We start from the raw sequence: 21,412 nt of genomic DNA on the forward strand, positions 1-21,412 counted from the left end.
GGGAGCCATTTCTAATTCGGGCAAAAACGTGCATTTTTAACTTTTATTTCGCACGTCGGATATAGTTTTTGCCCTTATTACAAATGGCGGATTCAATTTGTAAACAAAAAAGGCGGCTTCACTTTTTGTCCAATAAAATCCCGCAAGTTAGACATCTAGTATATATAATATATCATTGACTTTAAGACCAGTGATCCGAAGGGATAACAAATGGAAAAAGCCATTTTCAGGTACATCACTAGACGCTGTTGCAGATTAACGAAAATAATGGAAAAAAATAATTAAAGATTGCAAAATTCATTAAAATCGATAAAAATACAACACAATTACACTAAAAAGAAAATCGCCATAAAATAAAACTATTACACGAAAAATTATAAACTTGTTATATCAAGTGCGAATTTATTCTTGGTCTTCTGCTAAGATTGATTTAAAGGCGAAGGGAATGAACTTATTTCCCGTACCATGGTAGAATTTGCTGTTGAACTCGACCCTAGGAATTAAAAAAATTAATGAACATCCCTAGTTTTTAACAATTCAACCATGTTAAACCCTAATTTATTATAAAGAACTCAAACAAAGCAATCCGATTTTTTGCTCTATTAATTTTCTAAGTAAAGCCAATAAACGATATCTTTTTAAATTCAAAAACACATATTAAGTAGTGTTGTTACGACTTTGAAATTATTCGACAGCCGACTAAATCGATTATTATATTTTTCAAAGTCGACAAAAATCGACTAATAAATTTTTAAAGTCGACTAAGTCGACTAAAAGTCGATTTAGTCAAAATATTTGAATAAAATTTTTATCATAATCATATACTTTAAGAGACTCTTGGTACATGTTTGTACCATTAAATTGCATTGCTGATCTAGATGCCTTTTGTGAGTAAAATTCGCTTGAAATCCATATATTTTTAATTTGTTGATGATGCTTTAGGAACGTGCAAAAATAGAAAATATTTACCTAAAATCAATAAAAAGCTGAAAAGAGGCAAATATGTGTTTCAGTGCAGTAAAGCTGGACTGCTTTTTGTAAAATGGCAAGAGGCAAAAGAATTCCTTATGTTAAGTAATTTTCATAAAGCTGATGTTACAGAAGTGACGAAAACTTTGAAAGACGGCTTAAAATGAAGGTTTTTCTTGCCCATAGATGATTGCGCTCCATCGCGAAATTATGGGCGGGGTGGATTTAGCGGACCAAATTATAGGACTATATGAACTGTATCGTAAATCGAATAAATGGTGGAAGAAAGTGTTTTATCGCTTACTTATGATGTCCCTTATAAATGCTTGGATAAAACATAAGGAGGCCACAAAGAATAAAATTCCTTGGAAGCAACTTTTGTTTTCCCTGGCAGAGGAAATGATAAATGAGGGAAGAAAAACTGCAGCTGTACAACATTAATTGTCGAGAGGGAGACCGTCTATTTCCACATCTTCCTGTGGAAGGAACACCGAGACGTGGATGTAGATGTGCGGATAACCAAACACAAAAACGGACAAAAACATTTTGTCTGGAATATGACCTTCCATTATGTTCAAAATATTTTGCAGCCTGTCATACATAAAATATTTTGTAATATGTATGATATGCATTTTCTTTGTTCAATTTAATTCATCTAATCTATTAGATGAATTAAAATCGAATAAACAGGAAAGGAAAAAAAAATACAGATGGGCATTTTATATCATTTTTCACAACAATTAAAGCAAAAAATTAACAGAAAATTTAACGAAAGAAAAAAAAAACAATGGCGTAGATAGGTGGGGGCGGATGGGGCGGCAGATTTATAAAACATTTTCGCATCCTTAACTGACTACCATAACACATTACTTAACATTTTGGTTTAAAAAGCATCAACTGGTTACTATGAAAAAAAGGAAATATTATTGAAGTGGTGCTATATACAGTAAGCTAAGAGTTAAGTTTATGTGATACAGCAATTTAGGTTCGATGTTCAGATATTTTGGTTGAATTTAAAAAACCGCTATGACTGATATTTCTGCGCATGGCTCAATAGTTTTAAATAATTTATCTTTACAAGAAAAAGTACTTATAAATATATCTCTTTACTCATTGGTCACAGGTCAGTTAGGACTCATTACTCACAGGTCAGTTAGGATATTAAGATATTAGTAAAAGACCCATAGTCGATTAAATCGACTATTTGATTTTTCAAAGTCAACTTATTTCGACTTTCGACTAGTCGACTTTTAGTCGATTTAGCGAAGTCGATAACAGCACTAATGTTAAGTAAATCTAATTGCGCACAAAATAACGATAACGATGATGATGGCGATGATGATGATGATCATGATGATGATGATGATGATGATGATGATGATGATCATGATGATGATAGCAATAATAAAAGTAATAATAATAATAATAATAATAACTACAATAATTATAAAAACAATAACAACAACAACAACAATAAATGATAATAACAATAATGCAAAGAATAAAAATGATGATGATGATGATGATGATGATGATGATGATGATGATGATGATGATGATGATGAAGATATTAAATAAAAGATATTGTAACAATACATTATTTAAATAACACATTACATTTCAATCGCAGAAGATATTTCCATTTAATTGCATTATTTGAACTTAAAAACATACCAATGAAGACGAAGAGTATGCAAGAAAGCAGACAGTCCTTCCATGATCAACAAGATAGCAATAGTTAAAACTAAAAAAAAATCTTTTTTTTAGTTATACTTTACATAATATAAAAAGTAAATTATTTACGATAAAAACAATTTACTATGAATAATATAAACAAAAAAATGTCTATAAAATAATTTGTCAGACTACTTTGCAGTATTACTTACCAGCCCAAGCAGCAAATAGCAGAAAAACAGCGATGCAACCAGCACCACCTTTCATGGAAAGTGCATTATAAAACACCATTGACCACAAAACCTCAGAAAGTTGAGCATGTGCCAAACTCAAGGCCCAAAGACGCAAGTAAGAAGCAGTATTGGAGATACAACCTAAGCAATACTCTATGGTGTGGATGGTTTGGTGAATGAAAACCTATACATAGACAGAGAACACATAAATTTTTTAAAACATTAAATTCAAGTGCACAACTCCATTAAAAAGGTTGTTACCTCAGAGAATACAAACACTTCTTCATCTTCTTCGTCTTTAGGATGCAAGTCTTCAGGATTGTTAACACCATTGATATGCAAATTAGACTCCTCCAGCCTTCCAAAGTGTTTACCAGATGCCTTATTATGAACAGCACGAAGGTAAAATGGCTTAATAAGTAACATGGCTGGCACACTAAGCACAGCAACAATAACCAAAATAGGTTGTACGGTATCCTAAGAACGACATTGGTACTACTTAAAATTAGAATATAATTGTTCCAATTGAATGCCATAGAAAATTTAAAGACAAAGTTCTACAAGCAAAAAAATATACTTGTCCTTTGTAAAGGAGATCCTCATCCGTAATTTTTTTTGCAAAGTTCAAAAACATTCCAATCAAAGCGAGTAAAATGCTAGGTTGCTAAGAGGAAAAATTTTTTTTAATTTTAAATCTTTTTATTGCTATCAAATGTAAATTAAAAATGAGATCTTTGCACATATTGAACGTAACATACATTTGGGCTGTAAATACTAAATGCCAACCACTTATAGAAAATCATGAAGATGAGATAACCAAATATGCATCCAATGAACAGCAGCTAAAGATATTAAAGTTCTCAATAAAAAAAAATCCTTTTATTATGAGCAGAAAAAAAACAAAGATTCCTAATCCAGCAAAATTAGTACAGCCTTTTTTTCCTGAATCTAAATATTAGTGAGAAACTGGTCTAAAAAGTTGCTGGTTAAAAAAAAAAAAAAAAAAAAAAAGAAAAAAAAAAAAAAAAAAAAAAGGGGGGGGGGGGGGGATTTTCAGCTTAAATGGATAACATTATCCTCTGCCACATTGATCCTGAATTTTCATCAAGAGTTTTATTTAAAAATAAATAAAGCCATGGCAACAGCAGCAATTTTGAATTTTTTGCAAAAAAAAATGCTGTAAAGAGTATTTTTAAAAAGAGCAAAAACTCTGATAATGATGGTGATGATGATGATGATGATGATGATGATGATGATGATGATGATGGGAACACAAAAGCACATATTCTAATTTAAAAAAATCAGATTTCTAATTGGATAAAGAGGTTGATAGTCTGAATCTTACTAATTTCTTATGTACAAAGAGTAGGATTAAGACTTGTTTATGATACAGCAGAAAGGGGAGTATGATTTATTAGAAATTTTTTGCTAAAAAGTTCAACTATAGATTTACTACTTAGGCCAAAGATACTTTAAATTCTTTAGGTTTTCCTCAGGCAGAACAGAGTTATAACTGAAGAGGAATTTTTTTTTTGTGAAAAAACATTTACCTGAGGGACAAACTCTGCAAATATTCCAATCCATTCTTTATGATGTCTAAAATGAAATACTGAAATTTAAAAATGTATGTGAAAATACAAACATGTTGAACTAAGTTACAGTATGCATTTACATTGTAAATAAAGTATTCTCTATTTATAAGAAGTCAGTGTCAGGATAAAATGCTGAAATCTTGCACAAGATTATAGTAAACTTCTGGAAAATAAGGACAGAGACTTAAAAGATTAAGTAAACACAAATTATGATGTGTGTAAGAGAAAGAGATATTTAGTTGTTGTTCTTTTTCATATAAAGAATCTAACACCCTAACCTAACACCCTAACCTAACACCCTAACCTTAATCATCATCTCTTAATCATCATCTTGTAATCATCCCCATGATCATCTTCTATGATCATTCCCTTCGGATGCAGGCGGTCCTGATCAGGGGATGATTATCAGGATGATCACATGGATGATAACAGATGATCACAGGGGGTGATTATGGGATGATTATGAGATGATGATGATTAGGGTTAGGGTGTTAGGTTAGGGTGCTAGGTTCTTTATATGAAAAAGAACAACTAAATCTCTCTCTTACATACACAGATTATAACACAAAAGACATTTTAATATAGCCTGGGAAAATTGTTGCTAAAATTTGAATCATCTGGAAGGCTGCCTTAAGAAATTTAGATAGGACCTGAATCTGACCCATTTAAATTTTATACATCTTGAAGGATACAAATTTACTTTCAAAGGCTAGTAGGCTATTTATTAAACAAATGGCTTAAAGATCAGGAATGTCCGTAAAGAGAATTTTAATACTGGATTGTAAAGAGCAAGCATAAAAGTTATAAAAAAAACAAAAAGCATGGAAAACTATGGTCTAAGAAACATGAGTATGTAGCATGGTTTATTAACCATGTCAAAAATTAAACAAGTGGTTTTTTTTCTCTTTCTCTTATAATGTAGTTCAAAGCAATTTTTTTTTTTGATAACACTAATAATTCATTCAAAAACAAAAAGTGTGTAATCAAAACAATTTAAAGAGGTAATTGATAAATTAACAAATTCAAAAGTTGTGAAAAAAATGACATAGCATAAAGATGAAAATAAAATAAAATTCTTCTATTAAAAAAAAAGCATGCAATTGGTCAAAACAAATTTTATTAGATTTAAGTGTTATTATATCATGTAAATACAAAATTTAGCATTTCCATGTATGTACATAGTATTCAAATGTATAAAAAAAAGTATTCAAATGTATAAAAAAAGAAAATCAAAAAGAAATATTCCCAAGGCTAAACTCAAACAAAAATCAGCTTACGCATGATTAAAGACGCTGAGTACAACACCAAACACCATGTGAATTACACCAAATATGACAGAAATTTTCATTTTAAATGAGTTTACAAAAACCAACTTGTTCACAGCTAACTGCCAAACCTGTAAGAATATAATTGAAGTTCTTGAACTCAATATTTTCAAGTCATACTTAATATGTGCAAGCCCATATGGGTAAGTATGACCAGATTCATATTTCACACTAAAGTAAAGTGTATGTTTTGCATAAAATGTGATAAGAATGCCATGATCTTTCACATCTAATATGATTAAAAAAATTTAATAGAAAGTCTATTTGGGCTCATTCAGTCAGGTACTTTTAGCATTAGTTTAAACTGAATAAAAAAAGAAAAAAAAGAAAGCCTACTAGAAAAACTAGCAAAAAATTACTACTATATTAAATAAAGTTATTTAAAGCCACTTACTGGATCAATACCAAACCAATAAGGAGTAGCTCTTGCTGCATCAAGTGGATTTAACATTATAGTTAATGTTGAATTTTCATGTTCTAATTCTTTCAGGTAATTTAAACTAAAAAAGTATTAGTAAATGTTAAATATTTACTTTTGTTTTTGTTATTAATATAAAAGACTTATAAATATTTACTCATAATCAGTTCTGTTTGAATCTCCCATAGCCACCCATCCAGAACCAAAAATATTCAAAGACTTTGAGAATATATCATTATATATTAAGCCAGAATACATTGAGAATAATCCCATCAAAAAGATAATGTAACGACCATGGAAAACCGTATCAAACATCTATAAAATTTAAAAAGATTTAAAGAGTTAGCTATTGATACCTCTGTGAAAAATAAAAAAATATAAAAAACTTTTATAACTTTATATAACTATAACAAAACAAAACAAAACAAAACAAAAGACCATATAAGATTTAAAAGATTATCGAGAGGAGAGAGAATCCCCAAGAAATTACCAGCTTCTGCCATTTTTTTAGACTGAACTATTGAGGACAATATAATAATATTTTTTCATACTAATCAAATGCAAATAATATAAAAGTTTAAATGCAAAATTCAAAAGATGAACCACTTTTACTAGAAAAACCAATCTCTCTACATGTTTAAAGGTTGGATGAGGATTAAAGTGTAAAAATAATGCCGCATAAATGTTTGATAATATAATAACGCCGCATAAATGTTTGATAATATAATACAGCTAAAACTACTGTGGCAGACAGAATAAGTTTTTGGATAGCTGCTTATAATATGATTTATATATTAAAAATAATGAAGTTTAGAAAAATAGCTACCTCACCACCAGCTTTCCAAAGAGCTAACTTTTTTTCATAAAAGATTAGGAAAAATGCAAATGCTGCCATAATTGCACCATGTCCCAAATCACCAAACATCACAGAAAATAAAAATGGGAAAGTTATGATTGTATAAAGGGCAGGATTTACTTCTTGATAGTCTGCAACACCATAAGCATCAATTATAGCTTGGAAACCGTGTGTAAACTTGTTTGTGCGGTTAAAAGTAGGAGGTGTTTTCTTAGTACTCATTCGATTTACAATTGATGGAACAGTTGCTCCGCTTCTCTCAGTACCTCTTCGCAAAGATGCTTGAACACGATCAAGATCTGCTACTGGTATCCAACACTCTGCAATTAAACATTTTTGGGTGACATCTAAGTTGAACATATTCATAGTATGATAAACAGCTTTGATTTTTTTCACCTAAAAAAAATTGTTCTAAATAAAAAAAAAAACAAAAAAAACATACAGAATAGTTATCACAATTAAGCTACTTAGGTCGTTAGAAAAGTTCGTAGAACTCCCCTCTAAAAAAAAAAAAGAAGAGTTTTTTTTAATTTTGTTTTATCAAATGTTCAAAATAATGTCCATCATTATCTATACAAAGTCGAATAGCCAATAATCAGATGGAGCTAAGTCTGGTGAGTATGGTGGGTGGCGAATTATTGTAATTCCAGCTTGGTTTAGACAATTTGTGACGGTTTCAGTCACATGGGGTCGAGCGTTATCATGGAGAAATTTGAAATTTTGAGTGCCTGTTTTAGGTCTTTGCTTATTTATTTTGCATATAAGAGGTTTCAAACAATTTTTTATATAATATTCGCTAGTAATGGTGTCTCCCTTTTCAACATAACCCAAATGAACAACACCTGTTGTTTTGAAGAAGATGTAGAACATGTTTTTCGGCTGAAACCTGTCGCATCTTACTATAGTTCTTGGACTTTCACCTTCACTGACCCAACTAGCGTTAGCCGACTTGTGTCCAACTTGTCTCAAATAAAACCACGACTCATCCCCTGTAATAATATCACATAGTCTCCATGGACCGTTTCTGAAAAGAGCTAAATTTTCCTTACATGCCTCAACTCTATTCTTGCGATTTTGATCGGTTAACTCGTGGGGTATCCAACGTGATGTTAATTTTCTTTTTTTAAGTGCGTTGTGAATGATTTCGTTGATTGTAAAGCGATTAATCGATGTCAGGGCTTCAATTATATCATGTGTTGCATGAGAATTTTCTTCAATAATGGCTCACACACGTTCAATATTCTCAGCTGTATACGTGGTTTGAGGGTGCCCTGAGCGAGGATCATCTTCGAGACTCTCTCTACCATCTTTAAATAAAGTAGCCCACTTGGCAACTGTACTATATTTTGGAGCTTGGTCACCATGAACTAAAACCAACTCATCGGTTATGGCTTGTGCTGAAACTCCAAGTAGAGCACGGGTTTTAATATATGCTCGATATTCAAATTTATCCATTTTTAAATTTTTTCTTGAAAACGTATATAGTAAAATTTAAATAACTTTTTTAATAAACATTCAAAATACTTCAACAAGTACTTAAAATGTTCATAATTAAACGCAGTTTAAAATGATATATAAATATTTAATTATTTCCTGTCTCATTGTATCTTTATAGATGAAGTTCTACGAACTTTCCTAACGACCTAAGTAAATAAGGTACAAAAATTCTTTTTTTTAAAAAATACAAAAATAAGAGTATACCTTTATCAACCAAACATTGATATTTTTTGCAATTGTTTGAAGTAAACGATTACGATGCTCTTGGGTTTCATTGATGACCTATGTGATAAAAAAGCAATTACTATTGAAAATAAAGGATACAACTGGACTTAAATGCTTAGACAGTGTTTGTCTTAATCCTTTTGTTCAGCTACAAATAAGACTTCTGATAAGCAATATACAGCAAGCTTAACTAGTTTATGGAAAACTCAGACAATATCATTACATTATCTCCATTATATTACATTATTATTTAAAATGTGTTGCAGCAAAAGATTGCAGAATTTTCTGCAAACCAAGAAGTCTTTAATATAAATAAAGTATGAAACTTGAAATTTGGAATATGAGATTCAAGACCCAGCTCAAGACCTGAGATAAACACAGCCATATATTCATTAACTGCAATTTTTCATGTTACTTGTTGATCTGGTCCTTTTTTTTTTTTACAAAACCATTTGTCCAGAGAACTTCCATACTCTAGTTATAATAGATTTTTCATGTTGCTTGTTGATCTGATCTAGTTATAATAGATTTTGAACCAATCCTTAAATAATATGGCTGTATGTCCATTTTTACTTTTTTCATGTCTAGTAAGTTTCACACAATGTAAGTCCAAAAGCCAATCACAATGAGCACTTAAACTATATGCATGTACATACAGCTTTGTTATTCTGGAAAGTTCTAATAATGAATGACAAGCCAAGTTTTGATTTTCAAAGTATTTGTACTTTTAGATGTTGCTGGATGGTGAAGAAAAGTTTGTAATAGTTTTTAAAGTTTTTATTGCACTGAACAATATTACCATACAATACTATAAAAATGTAATCAGAGCGGTATTATTATACTGGAATGGACTGGATAAAAGTTATTAAGATTATAATAATTATTGTTAAAGTTGTTTATTTTGATATTGGAATGAAATATTCAATAGCGATCAAAACTATTAATGGAGAAAAACGATCTGCAAAAATAATCAGACAATTTACTTTAATGATAATGGATTGCTTTTCAATAGCATTAGCAAGGGTTTTTTTCCTTGGTTTTATTTTATATTGCAGCAATGAAGTTTCTTATCTGGTAGCATAATTGATATAAAAATACTTTATATTTATATCCAATACTTTCATAAATTTGAAATCATGAAGATTTATAAAGAGTGTTCATAAAATAATCATTCAGAGAATTAACTGAAGAATCTAGATAAAAAATGGATGAGAATGATTAGCTTACAGACTGTAAATCTTCAATTCTTGTCATAACACCTATTGCCATTTCCCTTCGTTCACCTGGTGTTTCTGGGCAAGGATAGAGAGTTGCATGGAAACTAAAATGATATTAGATTTATTTCAAATGGAAAATTACATTTAACATTAATGAAAATAAAATTAATTTTGTTTAAGAAATTTTTAAGAAAAATCTTTTAAAGTGTAAGCTGACCTAATATTATGAGGTTTTAAAAGATAAATCATGTAATGTTGATAAATAATAGCTCAAACAGTTTATATTATGAAATCTTGGTGTTCTAAAAAGTTAATTTCATTTTTTGACAATGGCATTATTTTAACTGTTGAAGCTAAGAATTCATTTGTTCAAACTGGAAAATATTTAGAAAAATTAGGGTTTTTTTACTTTTAAATTTTTATTTACTTACTTTATTTTATTTACTTTTAAATGAAACTTTAAAAGAGCTTTCCAAGTTTAAAAACAATATTACCAATTGAAAATTAATATTTCTTAAAGAAAAACCTTTATATTAAAAAAGTAAACTAGCATTTTTGGAATGCGCAAAAACAAACACATTAGATATTTCAAACTAATAATATCTAATATTTTTTAATTTAGACACCAATATTGCTTTGAGAAAAATAAATAAATACCCTTCACATATTTTCTTCACTCTAATTTTCAACTGCTCTCCTTGAAAAAATACTATGAATACACATTTGTAAGTCAAGTCACCAGTGCTGGGTTCGTAGAGCATGGATTCTATCTCTGCTTGCTTAAAAAAAACATTACCACGACAAGCTCTCCAAAGCAAACGCTCGAATGCAACAATTCGATCTCTAGCTATTACACCAGCAACAAATCTGATTTTGTGGAAAAGCAATTTGTAAGTTAAAACACAAGGAGATATAAAAATTAATTTAAAACTATGCACAACTGGGAAGTATTACATTTGTAAGATAATAAAATTACTGTGTTTTAAATACCAAAATAAAGCCCTTTAAATATTATAAATATTTACTATATATATATAATAAAATTAACATTCATAATATATATAATAAAGTTAAAATTCACATAACTTTACATTAATGAAATTCAGAAAATGATCTTGATTTATACTTTACAGGTATTTTATCTAGTGTAAAATACCTGTGAAGTATAGAGCAAGACCATTTTGATTTGGAGTTTTCAGATTTTTTTTTTTTTTTTCAAAACAAGGTATTATTTTTTTTTGTATCTTGGCTCCATCATTGACAAAAGCTGTGATTACTATATTAACTACCAAAGCTATAACTAACACAGTAGTTATCTTTGCAGCTACAAAAACTGTTGGCAAGGATTAAACAATTTATAGATAAAAAGTTTTGTGGCCACTAGAAAGATTTTTATTTTTTCTATATTTTAATAAAAAGCAGAGCTTTATTTCTTCATCTATTAAGTTCTTAATATGTTCTATAAAATATATCTAACTATTGGCAAGTGTAATGTATAAGTATTGCTTTAACAACTGTGATACATGTGATCCGCATTTTTGATACAAAAGAGTATTCAACCAACTGTCTATTTATGACATCAAAGTTTTACTAATTCTTCTTAAAGTGATTTGTAGACTATATGACAGAACATTTAAAATAAAAAAAATAAAAGTTGGTTAGAGGGCACAGGTATAGAATTTAAAATAAGAAGCCAGAGTTAAGTGAATTCTGAACTTAATTGTCCTGAAACTTCCGTTATCATAAAATAACAGCACATCTTGTCCTCCTACTGTATGTGACCGTAAATTTTGTAATAAGTTTGGTGATTCTAAAGTAGATGTTCTATTGCTAATTTTAGGCACATAGTTTGTTATTGTTGATGCAAAAATAATTAAAAATAAAAATGAAAAAAGCAGCCAAAAAGTGAAGATGAGTAGTAAACACAAGCACATTGACCTTACCATGAATGGCACTGCGCCCAAATACATTTCCAAGATCTAAACAAGCCTCTAAGTACTGTTTACACTGTGGTTAAATATTTTCAAATGACTGGTCATATTGAAAGGAAGCTTGGCAGTGGTTTGAAGAGGTCAGTTCAAATTCCTCAGTTAATCAAGGCTTTTAGGGTCAACATGTAAAATGATAAAATCATTTTTTAAAATACTGTATGCAGCCAAGTCAAGGGTCAAATTTCTTGGAATCCAGTATGGTCAACTAAAAAAACGGCTAATAAGCTATCTGTCAGTGAGCACACCATCAGAAATGTGGTCAGGAAGGATCTGAAGGCAAAATCAAGAGCCAGGATTAAGAAACACCTGTTTTCCCCAAGTGTCAAAGAAAAAAGATTTGAAAAATCAAAGAAACTTCTGAACCTCCTATTAGAAGAGACCAACAACCATCCTATTCTTAGATGTTTACTGTTGATTCTGTCTCAAACAGCAGAACCAATTGTTTTATTAACAATTAGCCAGTCCAGGTAGCCCCAGAGCATATAAAGTATACATTAAAGACCCCACATTTAGGCTCAGTTATGTTTGGCCTCATTTCTTCTAATGGCCTAAAAGTGCTTCCAGTCTTCATCAAATCTGGCCAGAAAGTTGACACCAATGAGTACATTCGAATACTGGAGACCCATGTCAAACCCTGGATTTATGCCCACTACTCTCCAGATGAAAATGTTGTCAGCTCTCTGAAGACTGTTATCAAGAGCAAGCGGGAGAAGATGCCCAAGGACTATATCCAGATCACCTATGCCAGGTTCAGTAGCCAACTTGAAGATTGATGCTGAGGAAGACATTGAATAAAAATATGGCAAATGTAATTCTTAAAACTTCTTATATAAATCTTTCTGTTTTACTTTAAGTTTTCATTCTACATTAATTTTTGTCAAAAAAAATAGTTTTTTTACAAAATTTGCAATTGCATACAGTATTTAAAAAAATGATTTAATCATTTTACATGTTGACCATAAAAGCCATTAAAGTAAGCAGCTGATCTGATGCCTTAGTTCTTAACTTGCCACTCAGGTCATGTATGAACATCCTTCTTATGGTTGCCTCTGGTATATTAAGCAACTTGGCCATTTTCTCATTGATCATTGGGTTATATATTATCTTGGAACTGATCTTAGAAATTACCCTTTGTGTTCTAACAGTTTGTTTTTTTTCTTTACTTTTAATTAGTACATCCCCATAGACTTTTAAGCTTGATTTCATTTTGTAAACCATTAATTTTGAAACTTTTAACACTTCCAAAATCTCTGTAAGAGTTTTTAGGCTTGAAGGGGGCAACAGATAGCCTCTCAATTTTACATTATTTTGTAATCTTTTTATTTTTACATTATTTTAATCACAAAATTGTATGGATAACATTGAAGGTACAAAAACCAAATTTTAAAACTAGTTTTCATTAGGAATTGGGTCAGCATATCTACAAAGATATGCTCAAACAAAATCTAGCATATCTTTGTAGACATACTGATCCTGTGAGATCATTTACATTGAAAAATTTGAGGAAAAAAAAAACAACCTAAATTACCACCATCAAAAGAGAATGAAACAATATCCAGACTAAAGTATGAGATTGATTTAACATTTTTATAGTCCTCATTTTATAAATGAATTCAATTTATAGATATAACTTTGTTATTACTTTACTTACCCTAGCTGTCCACCAGCAGCAGCAAGTTCAGAATCTGCAAGTTTTGAGCTTGTTTCTGCATAAGTTTCCTGATAAATTTGTTTAAAAAAGAAAGGAAAAAAAAAAACAAAAAAACAATAAAAACAAAACATTTGGCTGTTCACATAATTAATCTAATTAAACAATAATTAATGCATAAATAATGCATAAATCTATAACATAAGAAAATGAACTTAAAATGGAATTTTTGTCACCTAATGCGCAAACAGCCAAACATTATGTTTGTTATATAATGTGCAAAGCTGCCTGACTTACCCAAGGCGACCTGTGTGAGATGATAAGATATAATCTGCATCAACAAGCAATGACATTTCCTCTGCAGTGATTTGTGGTGTTTCGCTGATGCGCTCTTGCATAACATGATGCTCAGCCTGAATTTAATGGAGATTATATGATGTGTTTATGTAAGCTTTTGAGTGGTGTTATTTGGTCCAGTTTATGTGAAGAGCATTAGTATCATTGTCAGGTGATAGTTATCTTGTATTTTGTATATATATATATATATATTAATTGGAATATTTCTGTATATTTTGAATATACTTTATAATATACTTTTTGTATATCTTGTATTTTACACACTCTTCTCAGCTGAAATTATTTGCTGGCTTTAAAAGTCATTTAACACTTCCATAACTATTATGATAGTTAAAAATAAACTACAAGAAATCAACTGTAAAACCACTTATGTGTGAATAATCCAAATGACATTCAAAACACAGTAAATGCAGAATACAGTTTAATAAGTAGAATTGAACTTTTTTATTGCAAATGAATATGTATAATAAGTACAGTTAATATTTTATGCACACTCATTTTTATATTTCCCTATGTAATAAAAAAAGGGCTTTTTTTAACAACATGAATGAAATGTATGAGCAGTTGCAGCATGAAACGGTGTTTGAGTAAATTAACCTTTTTAAAACTCATCAGCAAGAAACAGTAAATCAGTAAAAAGTTCATGAAAGATTCATTCTGTAATGTCAGGAGCATCTGCAGATAAACTCTTGTATATGGTTACTATTTGTACAATAAAAAAGATAAGACCTTTTTAAAAGGTTTTCCTTTTTTTTTAAAAAAAAAACCATACCTCATCAAAAAATACTTGAGTCTTTCTCAGAATATGTTTCAGCTCCATAAGTTCCAATGAGCTTCTTTGGAGGGCCTCATAATTTGAATTAGAATCTTTCAACTCATTTTCTAGTTGTTCAAAATTAGCCTAAACAATTGAACTATTATATAGAACAAAATGATAGCATATATAATATTATATGAATGTTACATTATCTCTATAATAAAAAAATAAAAAAATAATAATAGCTGGATTCTAAGGCTAAAACAATCTTTTGAATGCATAAAGGATATGAAATAATGAATGACAGGAAAAAAAAACCCAAAAAAATTAGTTGGATTTTTGATAACTAAAATAAGATTATTACTATTATTTTCTTTTTTTTTTTTTTTTTTTCAAAAAAATTGAGCTTTAAACTTTTATAAAAGATAAAAAAATAGGGGGAAAAAAAAACATCATACCTCCATATCAATCATTTCTTTTGGATGAGGAGCATCTGGATTTACAGGTATATCAACAACTGCAATTTCTGCTTTGTCAATCTCCTTTTGCATGAAACCTACAAAATTAAATAATTTTTTTCAGTGTTGTTTTTTGTCATTTGTTGTTCATTTTGTTTTTTCTTGTCCACTGTGGATCAAATAAGCAAAAATACTTTATATATATATAAAAAAAATAATAATAAAAAGCAAAAATAACAACAACAACAAAATTTTCTGAAACTGTGATTAAAACTTTTGTTTTTCTTTTTATTTAACTTTTCTTTTTATTTAATTTTTCTTTTTATTTAATTTTTCTTTTTATTTAATTTTTCTTTTTATTGTAAACTTTGTGTGAATTCTCTGGTAAATGAAATAAAGTAAACTTGTTTTCTGTAACAAGTATTTGACATCAAAATAAAATATCTAAAATTACTTTTTACAGTTTTATTTAGCTTTTTTGAACTATATGAAGAATATCTTACCAATATATGATTAATTTGAATAACATAAATATTATTATCAAAGGATTTTGAACACATCTTTTGGACATATCCATTTTTTCATGCGCTGTATAAACATCATCTTGAGACCAATTAAAAAAATAATTTATGCAAATTTAAGATGTATTTAAACAGTTTAACTTTAAAACTAATTGGATATGAGATTTAAATTTTTTGGCTGATTCATACTTTGTTGATGTAAAAACTAACAGGATATGAATCAGGCAAAAATATTTTAGCATGGAATTACCTTACAGCTTTACGTAACTAAGCAGCACTCTGTTATATTGCTTACTTATCTGGAAGCTTTTAACATTTGATGGAATTTACATTTTTTACTATTTGATAGCTCATCAAAAGTTTCACTTGTTTAGAGAAGCAATTGAAACAAGATTTTCAAATACTTACGCAGTTTTCTTTCCATTTCATCACAACGCCTGACCTCATTTACAAACTTTCTCTGGAAAGCATTTACATCAGGATTGAGCTGAAAAAAAATGAAGCTAAATATCTTATTTTGTAAAAATATATGAAAACAAAATGTTTTTTTAAATTTAAACTAGATTTTAATTTGTAATACATTTTTGGTGGTAGAACCAAAGTAATTAGTAATCATATTATTGTCAGTTGCAAAAACTTTTAGTTGAATGTAAGCAAAAATAATTTTCTTGAAAAATTAAGTTAAAAGCACTTTTAAGAGCTTAATTATGAAATACAAAAAAAAAAAAGCTTACATCTCTGAATTCAGCAACACCCTAAAAACACAATATTTAATAATAATCATATACTTATGGATAACTAAATAAAACATTCTAAATTATAAAGCATCTCAAGATAATTTTTACACTACAAATATCTAAAAAACCATATCACATTAGAAAGGGCAAGTAGCTTTTTATGTTTTTAGGTTATTGCAAAACATTTAAGCTTACTTTTGAATGTTATACAATATTTGAGGTTTATTTTACAGGTCATATAAATATTTTAGCTCATTTTTATTACAAAAACTATAGTTAAAAGTTATATTTTTTAGATATTAAATATAATTAGGATTAGTGATCCTCAAGGGAATTCCGGGGAACGGTAAATCCTGGGAATCTCATTGGTCTATTCCCGTTCCTGTTTTTTTTTCCAAGAAATTCCCGGGAATTTTTTTAAAATACAAATATGTAGATTATCATTTTTTAAAGGTATATTTAAAGTTTATAGTTGTAATTGCAGGTATAATTAAAGTTTAAAACTTTTTTCATACCTGGAAATACACTTTACAGGTGTTAAAAAAGTTTTAATCTTTAAATATACCTGCAATTCTATGTATCAAAATGAATCTTTATAAATTTTACTTTAAAGTCTACTTGTAGTTGGTGGTGCAATTATTGCAATGTAAAAACGCGTAAAATTAATTAGTAATTAGTTATTCAATATTTTTTAAAATGTAAAGTGCATTGTGCAAGTTTTTTTAAAAGTGAAAAAGTTATTTTCGACAAATTATCAAAGATAAATATAGTACATATTATGTTATTTCTTTTTTCAAATCTTTTTCTTTTTTTTATATCTTTTTTTTTTATATCTTTTCTTTTTCCTTCATTTCTTTTTTCTTCATATCTTATCTTTTAACTTTAAATAGCATGTCTTTTGTGTGGAAGCACTTCAAAAGGGAAACGGGCAACAAAGATAAAGCACGCTGTTACATAGACTTGGGCAATCAAAAGTGTAGTGCTGTTTTCAATTGTGCTGGAGGTTCAACGAAGGGTTTGATAGAACATCTAAAGCGTGTTCATCAGATACTTGATCCGTTAAAATCTGGACCGACAACTAGCAACCAAGCTCAACCAAGCACAAGCAGCACTGACAATCCTCCAGTAAAGAGGCAAAAGCTGATGACAGATTTTACTAGAGCATCGTTTGAGGAAACCATTTCTAAAGAAGTTACTTTAAATGGATTGAACTTCGAACAGATCGTCAACTCAGATATAATAGCAGAGCATGTGAAAGAGAAGTTTCCAACGAAAAACTTCCCAAAGAATGAATCTGGTGTTGCAAAGATTGTTCTAGGTTTTCATAAAGACATTAAGGCTAAAATAAAATCGTGGATTCAAACTCATCTAGCTGAAGGACATTTCTTTTCAACAACCCTTGATGAATGGACTTCTACTGCAGGGCGACATTTCTTGAACATTAATCTTCATTATTTTGGAAATGGTGTTGATAAAGAAATCAATTTGGGCATGTTTCCAATTTATGGAAGTGCAACTGCTCTTAACATTAAAAAACTAGTAAGTTGATATTATAATCTTTTTCTTTTTTTAGGTTTCTAATCGTTTTATTTTTTATTTTTTTATTAACAGTTCGAAGCAAGATTGATGGAATTTGGCTTGGATCCAGAGAAATACATTGTTGGCACTTCTGGTGATGGTGCAAGCGCTATGGTATCATTTGGTTTTATGATCACATCAGAACACGTCCAGTGCAGTGATCATAGAATTCATCTGCGTGTTACTAAAGTTCTTTATCTAAAGAAACAGTCAGCAGATGCTCCAGTGGATGACAACAACGATGGTGTCTTTTTTGTTGAGTGTGGAAATGAAGATGAACCTGATGAAGATGTACCTGATGCCGGCGAGGACACAGAATCAGACGATGAAGAGGAGGCCGATTCACTTCAAATCGTTTTTGCTTATCAATTAACAATCACCAAATTGAGAAAAATTGTGAGCCTCTTCCATCGATCGGTCAAAAATGAAATTCTTCAAAAATTTGTTAAGAGGATGAACAACAGGAGAGAACTTAAGCTGAAGTTAGATTCAAAGACTCATTGGGGCAGCCTTCATGATGCTTGCAAAAGGTTCTTGAAGTTACTTAAACCTGTGAAGGAAGCTCTGAACCACAGGGAGATTGACAAAACCTACTTATGGGCAGATATCGACTCAAAAAGATTGGAGGAGCTAGTAGAAGTTCTGAGTCCAGCAAAGTTGGCAATTCAATTCTTGTCAAAGAAATCAGTAAATCTCATTGATTGCAACACAACTATCAAGTTTCTCTTGGACAATTTAGAAATGCATGATCATCAGCTCTCGCAGGACATCTTCTTGGCTATCAAAGAGAAAATCAACAAACACAGACATGACGTTCTTCAATCACTCATCCTTTACTTGCACAACATCAACAGCATCAATGGGCCAAATCACTTTGCTACATCAACTGTTGCAACTATGAGCAAACTTGCAGTCAAACTGATGGAAAGACTCTTCAGTACTGAAAATGATGATTGTGTGGAACAACCTGAACAGCAAGAAGAACCATCAGCATCAACATCACAGCAGGTTCAAAGAAGTTTAGCTGAGCAACTGACACTTGCCTTACACGCTTCAAGAGAGGTCACCAACGAGCAGGCGGGCAAAGTTATTGACTATAAAAAGGAGATGCAGATGTATGCGAAGACAAAAGTACGCTCACCAACTCTGGATAGACTTTTCGAGGGACTGAAGACAATACAAGCAACATCAGTAGCTGCAGAACGTCGTTTTTCGGAAGCAAATATTCTTGTGAGCAAATTCCGCAACTGTCTTTGTGATGAGAACATCGATGCTATATCTTTTCTTAAATGTTATTTCCGAATTAAATTAATAAAGTAGATTTAAACATAAATTTTGAGTTCTTTGTATTGTTTTTTGTATTTTTTGATTAAAAATTTTCAGGTTTTAGAAAGAAAAAAAATATTTCAAAGCTTATTCCCGGTAACGGTAATTCCCGGGAATGAGCTTTTTCATTCCCAATACTCCTGAAATTGAAATTCCCGGGAACTTGAGGATCACTAATTAGGATTTAATTTCTTATTAAAATTTTATTTGGTTATAAAAATATGAGAAAAACTTATTTAAGCTTTAGGAATGGTGAGTGATTGTGAAACTCAAAATTTTTTTTATACTTCGATGCTTGTAGAATAAAAAATGATTTTGAAATAATTTAATAGCAAGAAAATCACTGACAAAGAGTTTTTATATAAAGAATAGAAAAAGGGTTTTAATAAAATTAAAAAAAAAAAGTTTCATAAATATAGACAGTAGAAGAAAGAACATTTTAAAAAAGAAAAAAAGGAGTAAAAAAAGGATTATTATAATAAATCAGATTGGACATTAAGTCAGAACAGAAACTACCCTAAGTGTGGTAAGATTTCAAAATGAGAATCAATCTATAAAACTTTCTTCCAGAATGATAATGGTATATTTAAACATTTCTTAGCAAATGCAAGTCTTTGCTCTCAATTGGTTTTTGAAAGGAATGGTCTCTTGTGTGGAACTCTTGCTTTTATACACTCTTTTTCAATCAAATTTTGAATAATTAACAGGCTCACTTGAACTTCAACATCTTTTTTAAAAAGGTTTGAGACTTTTGGTGCTAATAAAAAATTTGTTTTCCTGCACCATCTTAACAAATTGTTAATCAATTTTGGGTGTTGTTTTTGTTATTAGCTCCTGATCTTGGCTGATTTTTTTACATATCCAAGTATTTTGTACTTTTAATCAAGTCACTGATGGTTCCTAATGTCCTTCCAGCCACTTGTTTGAACCTGAATGTTTTACCTTGCTTGAACAGGTCATTAACTGTTGCACTGAGCTTGCAAACATTCCTTGGTCTTGATGATGTAAATGATAAATCAAACAGATTTGAAAAATGTTATATGATTTTTGATGGTCACTCATTTAATAACAAATTAACTAGAATTATTGATTATCACTCTGAAAACTTTGTTTATATTTATAAAAAGTTTTTTAACTATTACTCTGAAATAGCTTACCAGTTTATTTTTAACAAAAAAAAACAAAACAAAAAAAAAAAAAAACAAATAAGATGTTGATTGTTTTAAAGCAGAAGAAGCTCCGTTTCCTTTTCCTTTCAGCTATTTTCATAACTTTACATTCAGCCTAAATATGTACATCTTTGACACTTTCTAGGCTAGAAGTTTATCAAATAAGTAAAAAACAAAACAAAAAAAGCAATCCATTAAATTTGAGCCATAATATATGTATAAGTATGTTTGTATGTATGTATGTATGTATGTATGTATGTATGTATGTATGTATGTATGTATGTATGTATGTATGTATGTATGTATGTATATATATATATATATATATATATATATATATATATATATATATATATATATATATATATATATATATATATACATACACACTTTATATTGAAAATTAAAATTAAAATTAGTCTATTGGTCAAACATAAAATGAATTTTGGAATTTACCTGTTCTCCTAGTTCACTAACACATGCATAGGCAGATTCTGACTGAAGAAAAAGCTGGCATAATGCCATTTCTTCAGACCTAAAGATTGATGTCATCTTGCTCTTTTGGTTCAATAAACTGCACTTTTTTAATTTTAGTTAAATATTTTGAACATATATACTAATAAGAATAAAGTTTGTGATAATCAAATACACTCACAGTTTTAAACTTCATCAAGAAAATGAGTGGTTTAGTATACAACAGAAGTTTTAAATTATTAGCAAAAATATAGTATAACAGAAGTATTAACTTATCTATAATTTATTTAAAGTAATACTGTTTCAAAAACTGTTTATTTATTGTTCTAATCTAACCATTTAAACTGAAGTACGTTAGCGTTTTACATTTATACAAAATCGATACGCATC

At 29.6% G+C, this 21,412-nt stretch overlaps 3 protein-coding genes across 5 annotated transcripts; 2 read left to right on the plus strand and 1 right to left on the minus strand.

Moving 5' to 3' along the window:
• Positions 1–281: 281 nt before the first annotated feature.
• On the minus strand, positions 282–21,177 carry LOC145190415 (V-type proton ATPase 116 kDa subunit a 1-like). 3 transcript variants are annotated; one of them, XM_090090240.1, is made up of 20 exons: positions 21,005–21,177; positions 16,473–16,493; positions 16,147–16,225; positions 15,218–15,315; positions 14,775–14,903; positions 13,649–13,716; positions 10,664–10,873; positions 10,017–10,110; positions 8,769–8,846; positions 7,038–7,463; positions 6,369–6,526; positions 6,188–6,293; positions 5,746–5,864; positions 4,427–4,472; positions 3,635–3,718; positions 3,454–3,540; positions 3,138–3,353; positions 2,856–3,060; positions 2,644–2,713; positions 282–493 (listed from the first exon to the last, which is right to left on the minus strand). In XM_090090240.1, the coding sequence occupies exons 1-20, from the start codon at positions 21,098–21,100 to the stop codon at positions 403–405; spliced, it is 2,481 nt and encodes an 826-aa protein (XP_089946366.1). In that variant the 5' UTR covers positions 21,101–21,177; the 3' UTR covers positions 282–402. The 3 variants fall into 3 exon arrangements, with proteins under 3 accessions (XP_089946366.1, XP_089946365.1, XP_089946367.1); XM_090090239.1 differs by lacking the exon at positions 13,649–13,716 and adding an exon at positions 13,943–14,058; XM_090090241.1 differs by having other exon boundaries at positions 13,649–14,058; positions 21,005–21,170.
• On the plus strand, positions 17,367–20,617 carry LOC149887203 (uncharacterized). Its single transcript, XM_090090243.1, has one exon. It carries the CDS (start codon positions 17,367–17,369, stop codon positions 18,021–18,023), a length of 657 nt encoding a protein of 218 aa, XP_089946369.1. The 3' UTR covers positions 18,024–20,617.
• LOC149887204 (uncharacterized) lies at positions 18,102–20,617 on the plus strand. The gene has a single exon (XM_090090242.1). The coding sequence runs from the start codon at positions 18,102–18,104 to the stop codon at positions 19,371–19,373; it is 1,272 nt and encodes a 423-aa protein (XP_089946368.1). The 3' UTR covers positions 19,374–20,617.
• Positions 21,178–21,412: the final 235 nt, after the last annotated feature.

Source organism: Hydra viridissima, unplaced genomic scaffold (assembly GCF_058129835.1).
Source record: "Hydra viridissima isolate aposymbiotic clone 2 unplaced genomic scaffold, HvirCarnegie_v1 scaffold_6, whole genome shotgun sequence".
NCBI lineage: Eukaryota > Metazoa > Cnidaria > Hydrozoa > Anthoathecata > Hydridae > Hydra > Hydra viridissima.

What these genes read in the sequence shown, in the direction of transcription:
- LOC149887203 (XM_090090243.1), top strand. Translation starts at nt 17,367, where the DNA reads ATGTCTTTTGTGTGGAAGCACTTCAAAAGGGAAACGGGCAACAAAGAT.
- LOC149887204 (XM_090090242.1), top strand. Translation starts at nt 18,102, where the DNA reads ATGGAATTTGGCTTGGATCCAGAGAAATACATTGTTGGCACTTCTGGT.
- LOC145190415 (XM_090090239.1), bottom strand. Translation starts at nt 21,100, where the DNA reads ATGACATCAATCTTTAGGTCTGAAGAAATGGCATTATGCCAGCTTTTT. An exon ending in ATCTCCTTTACAAAGGACAA is followed by an intron (nt 3,354 to 3,453) that starts GTATATTTTTTT and finishes TGTCGTTCTTAG; the next exon opens with GATACCGTACAACCTATTTT. An exon ending in GCTATTTGCTGCTTGGGCTG is followed by an intron (nt 2,714 to 2,855) that starts GTAAGTAATACT and finishes ATTTTTTTTTAG; the next exon opens with TTTTAACTATTGCTATCTTG.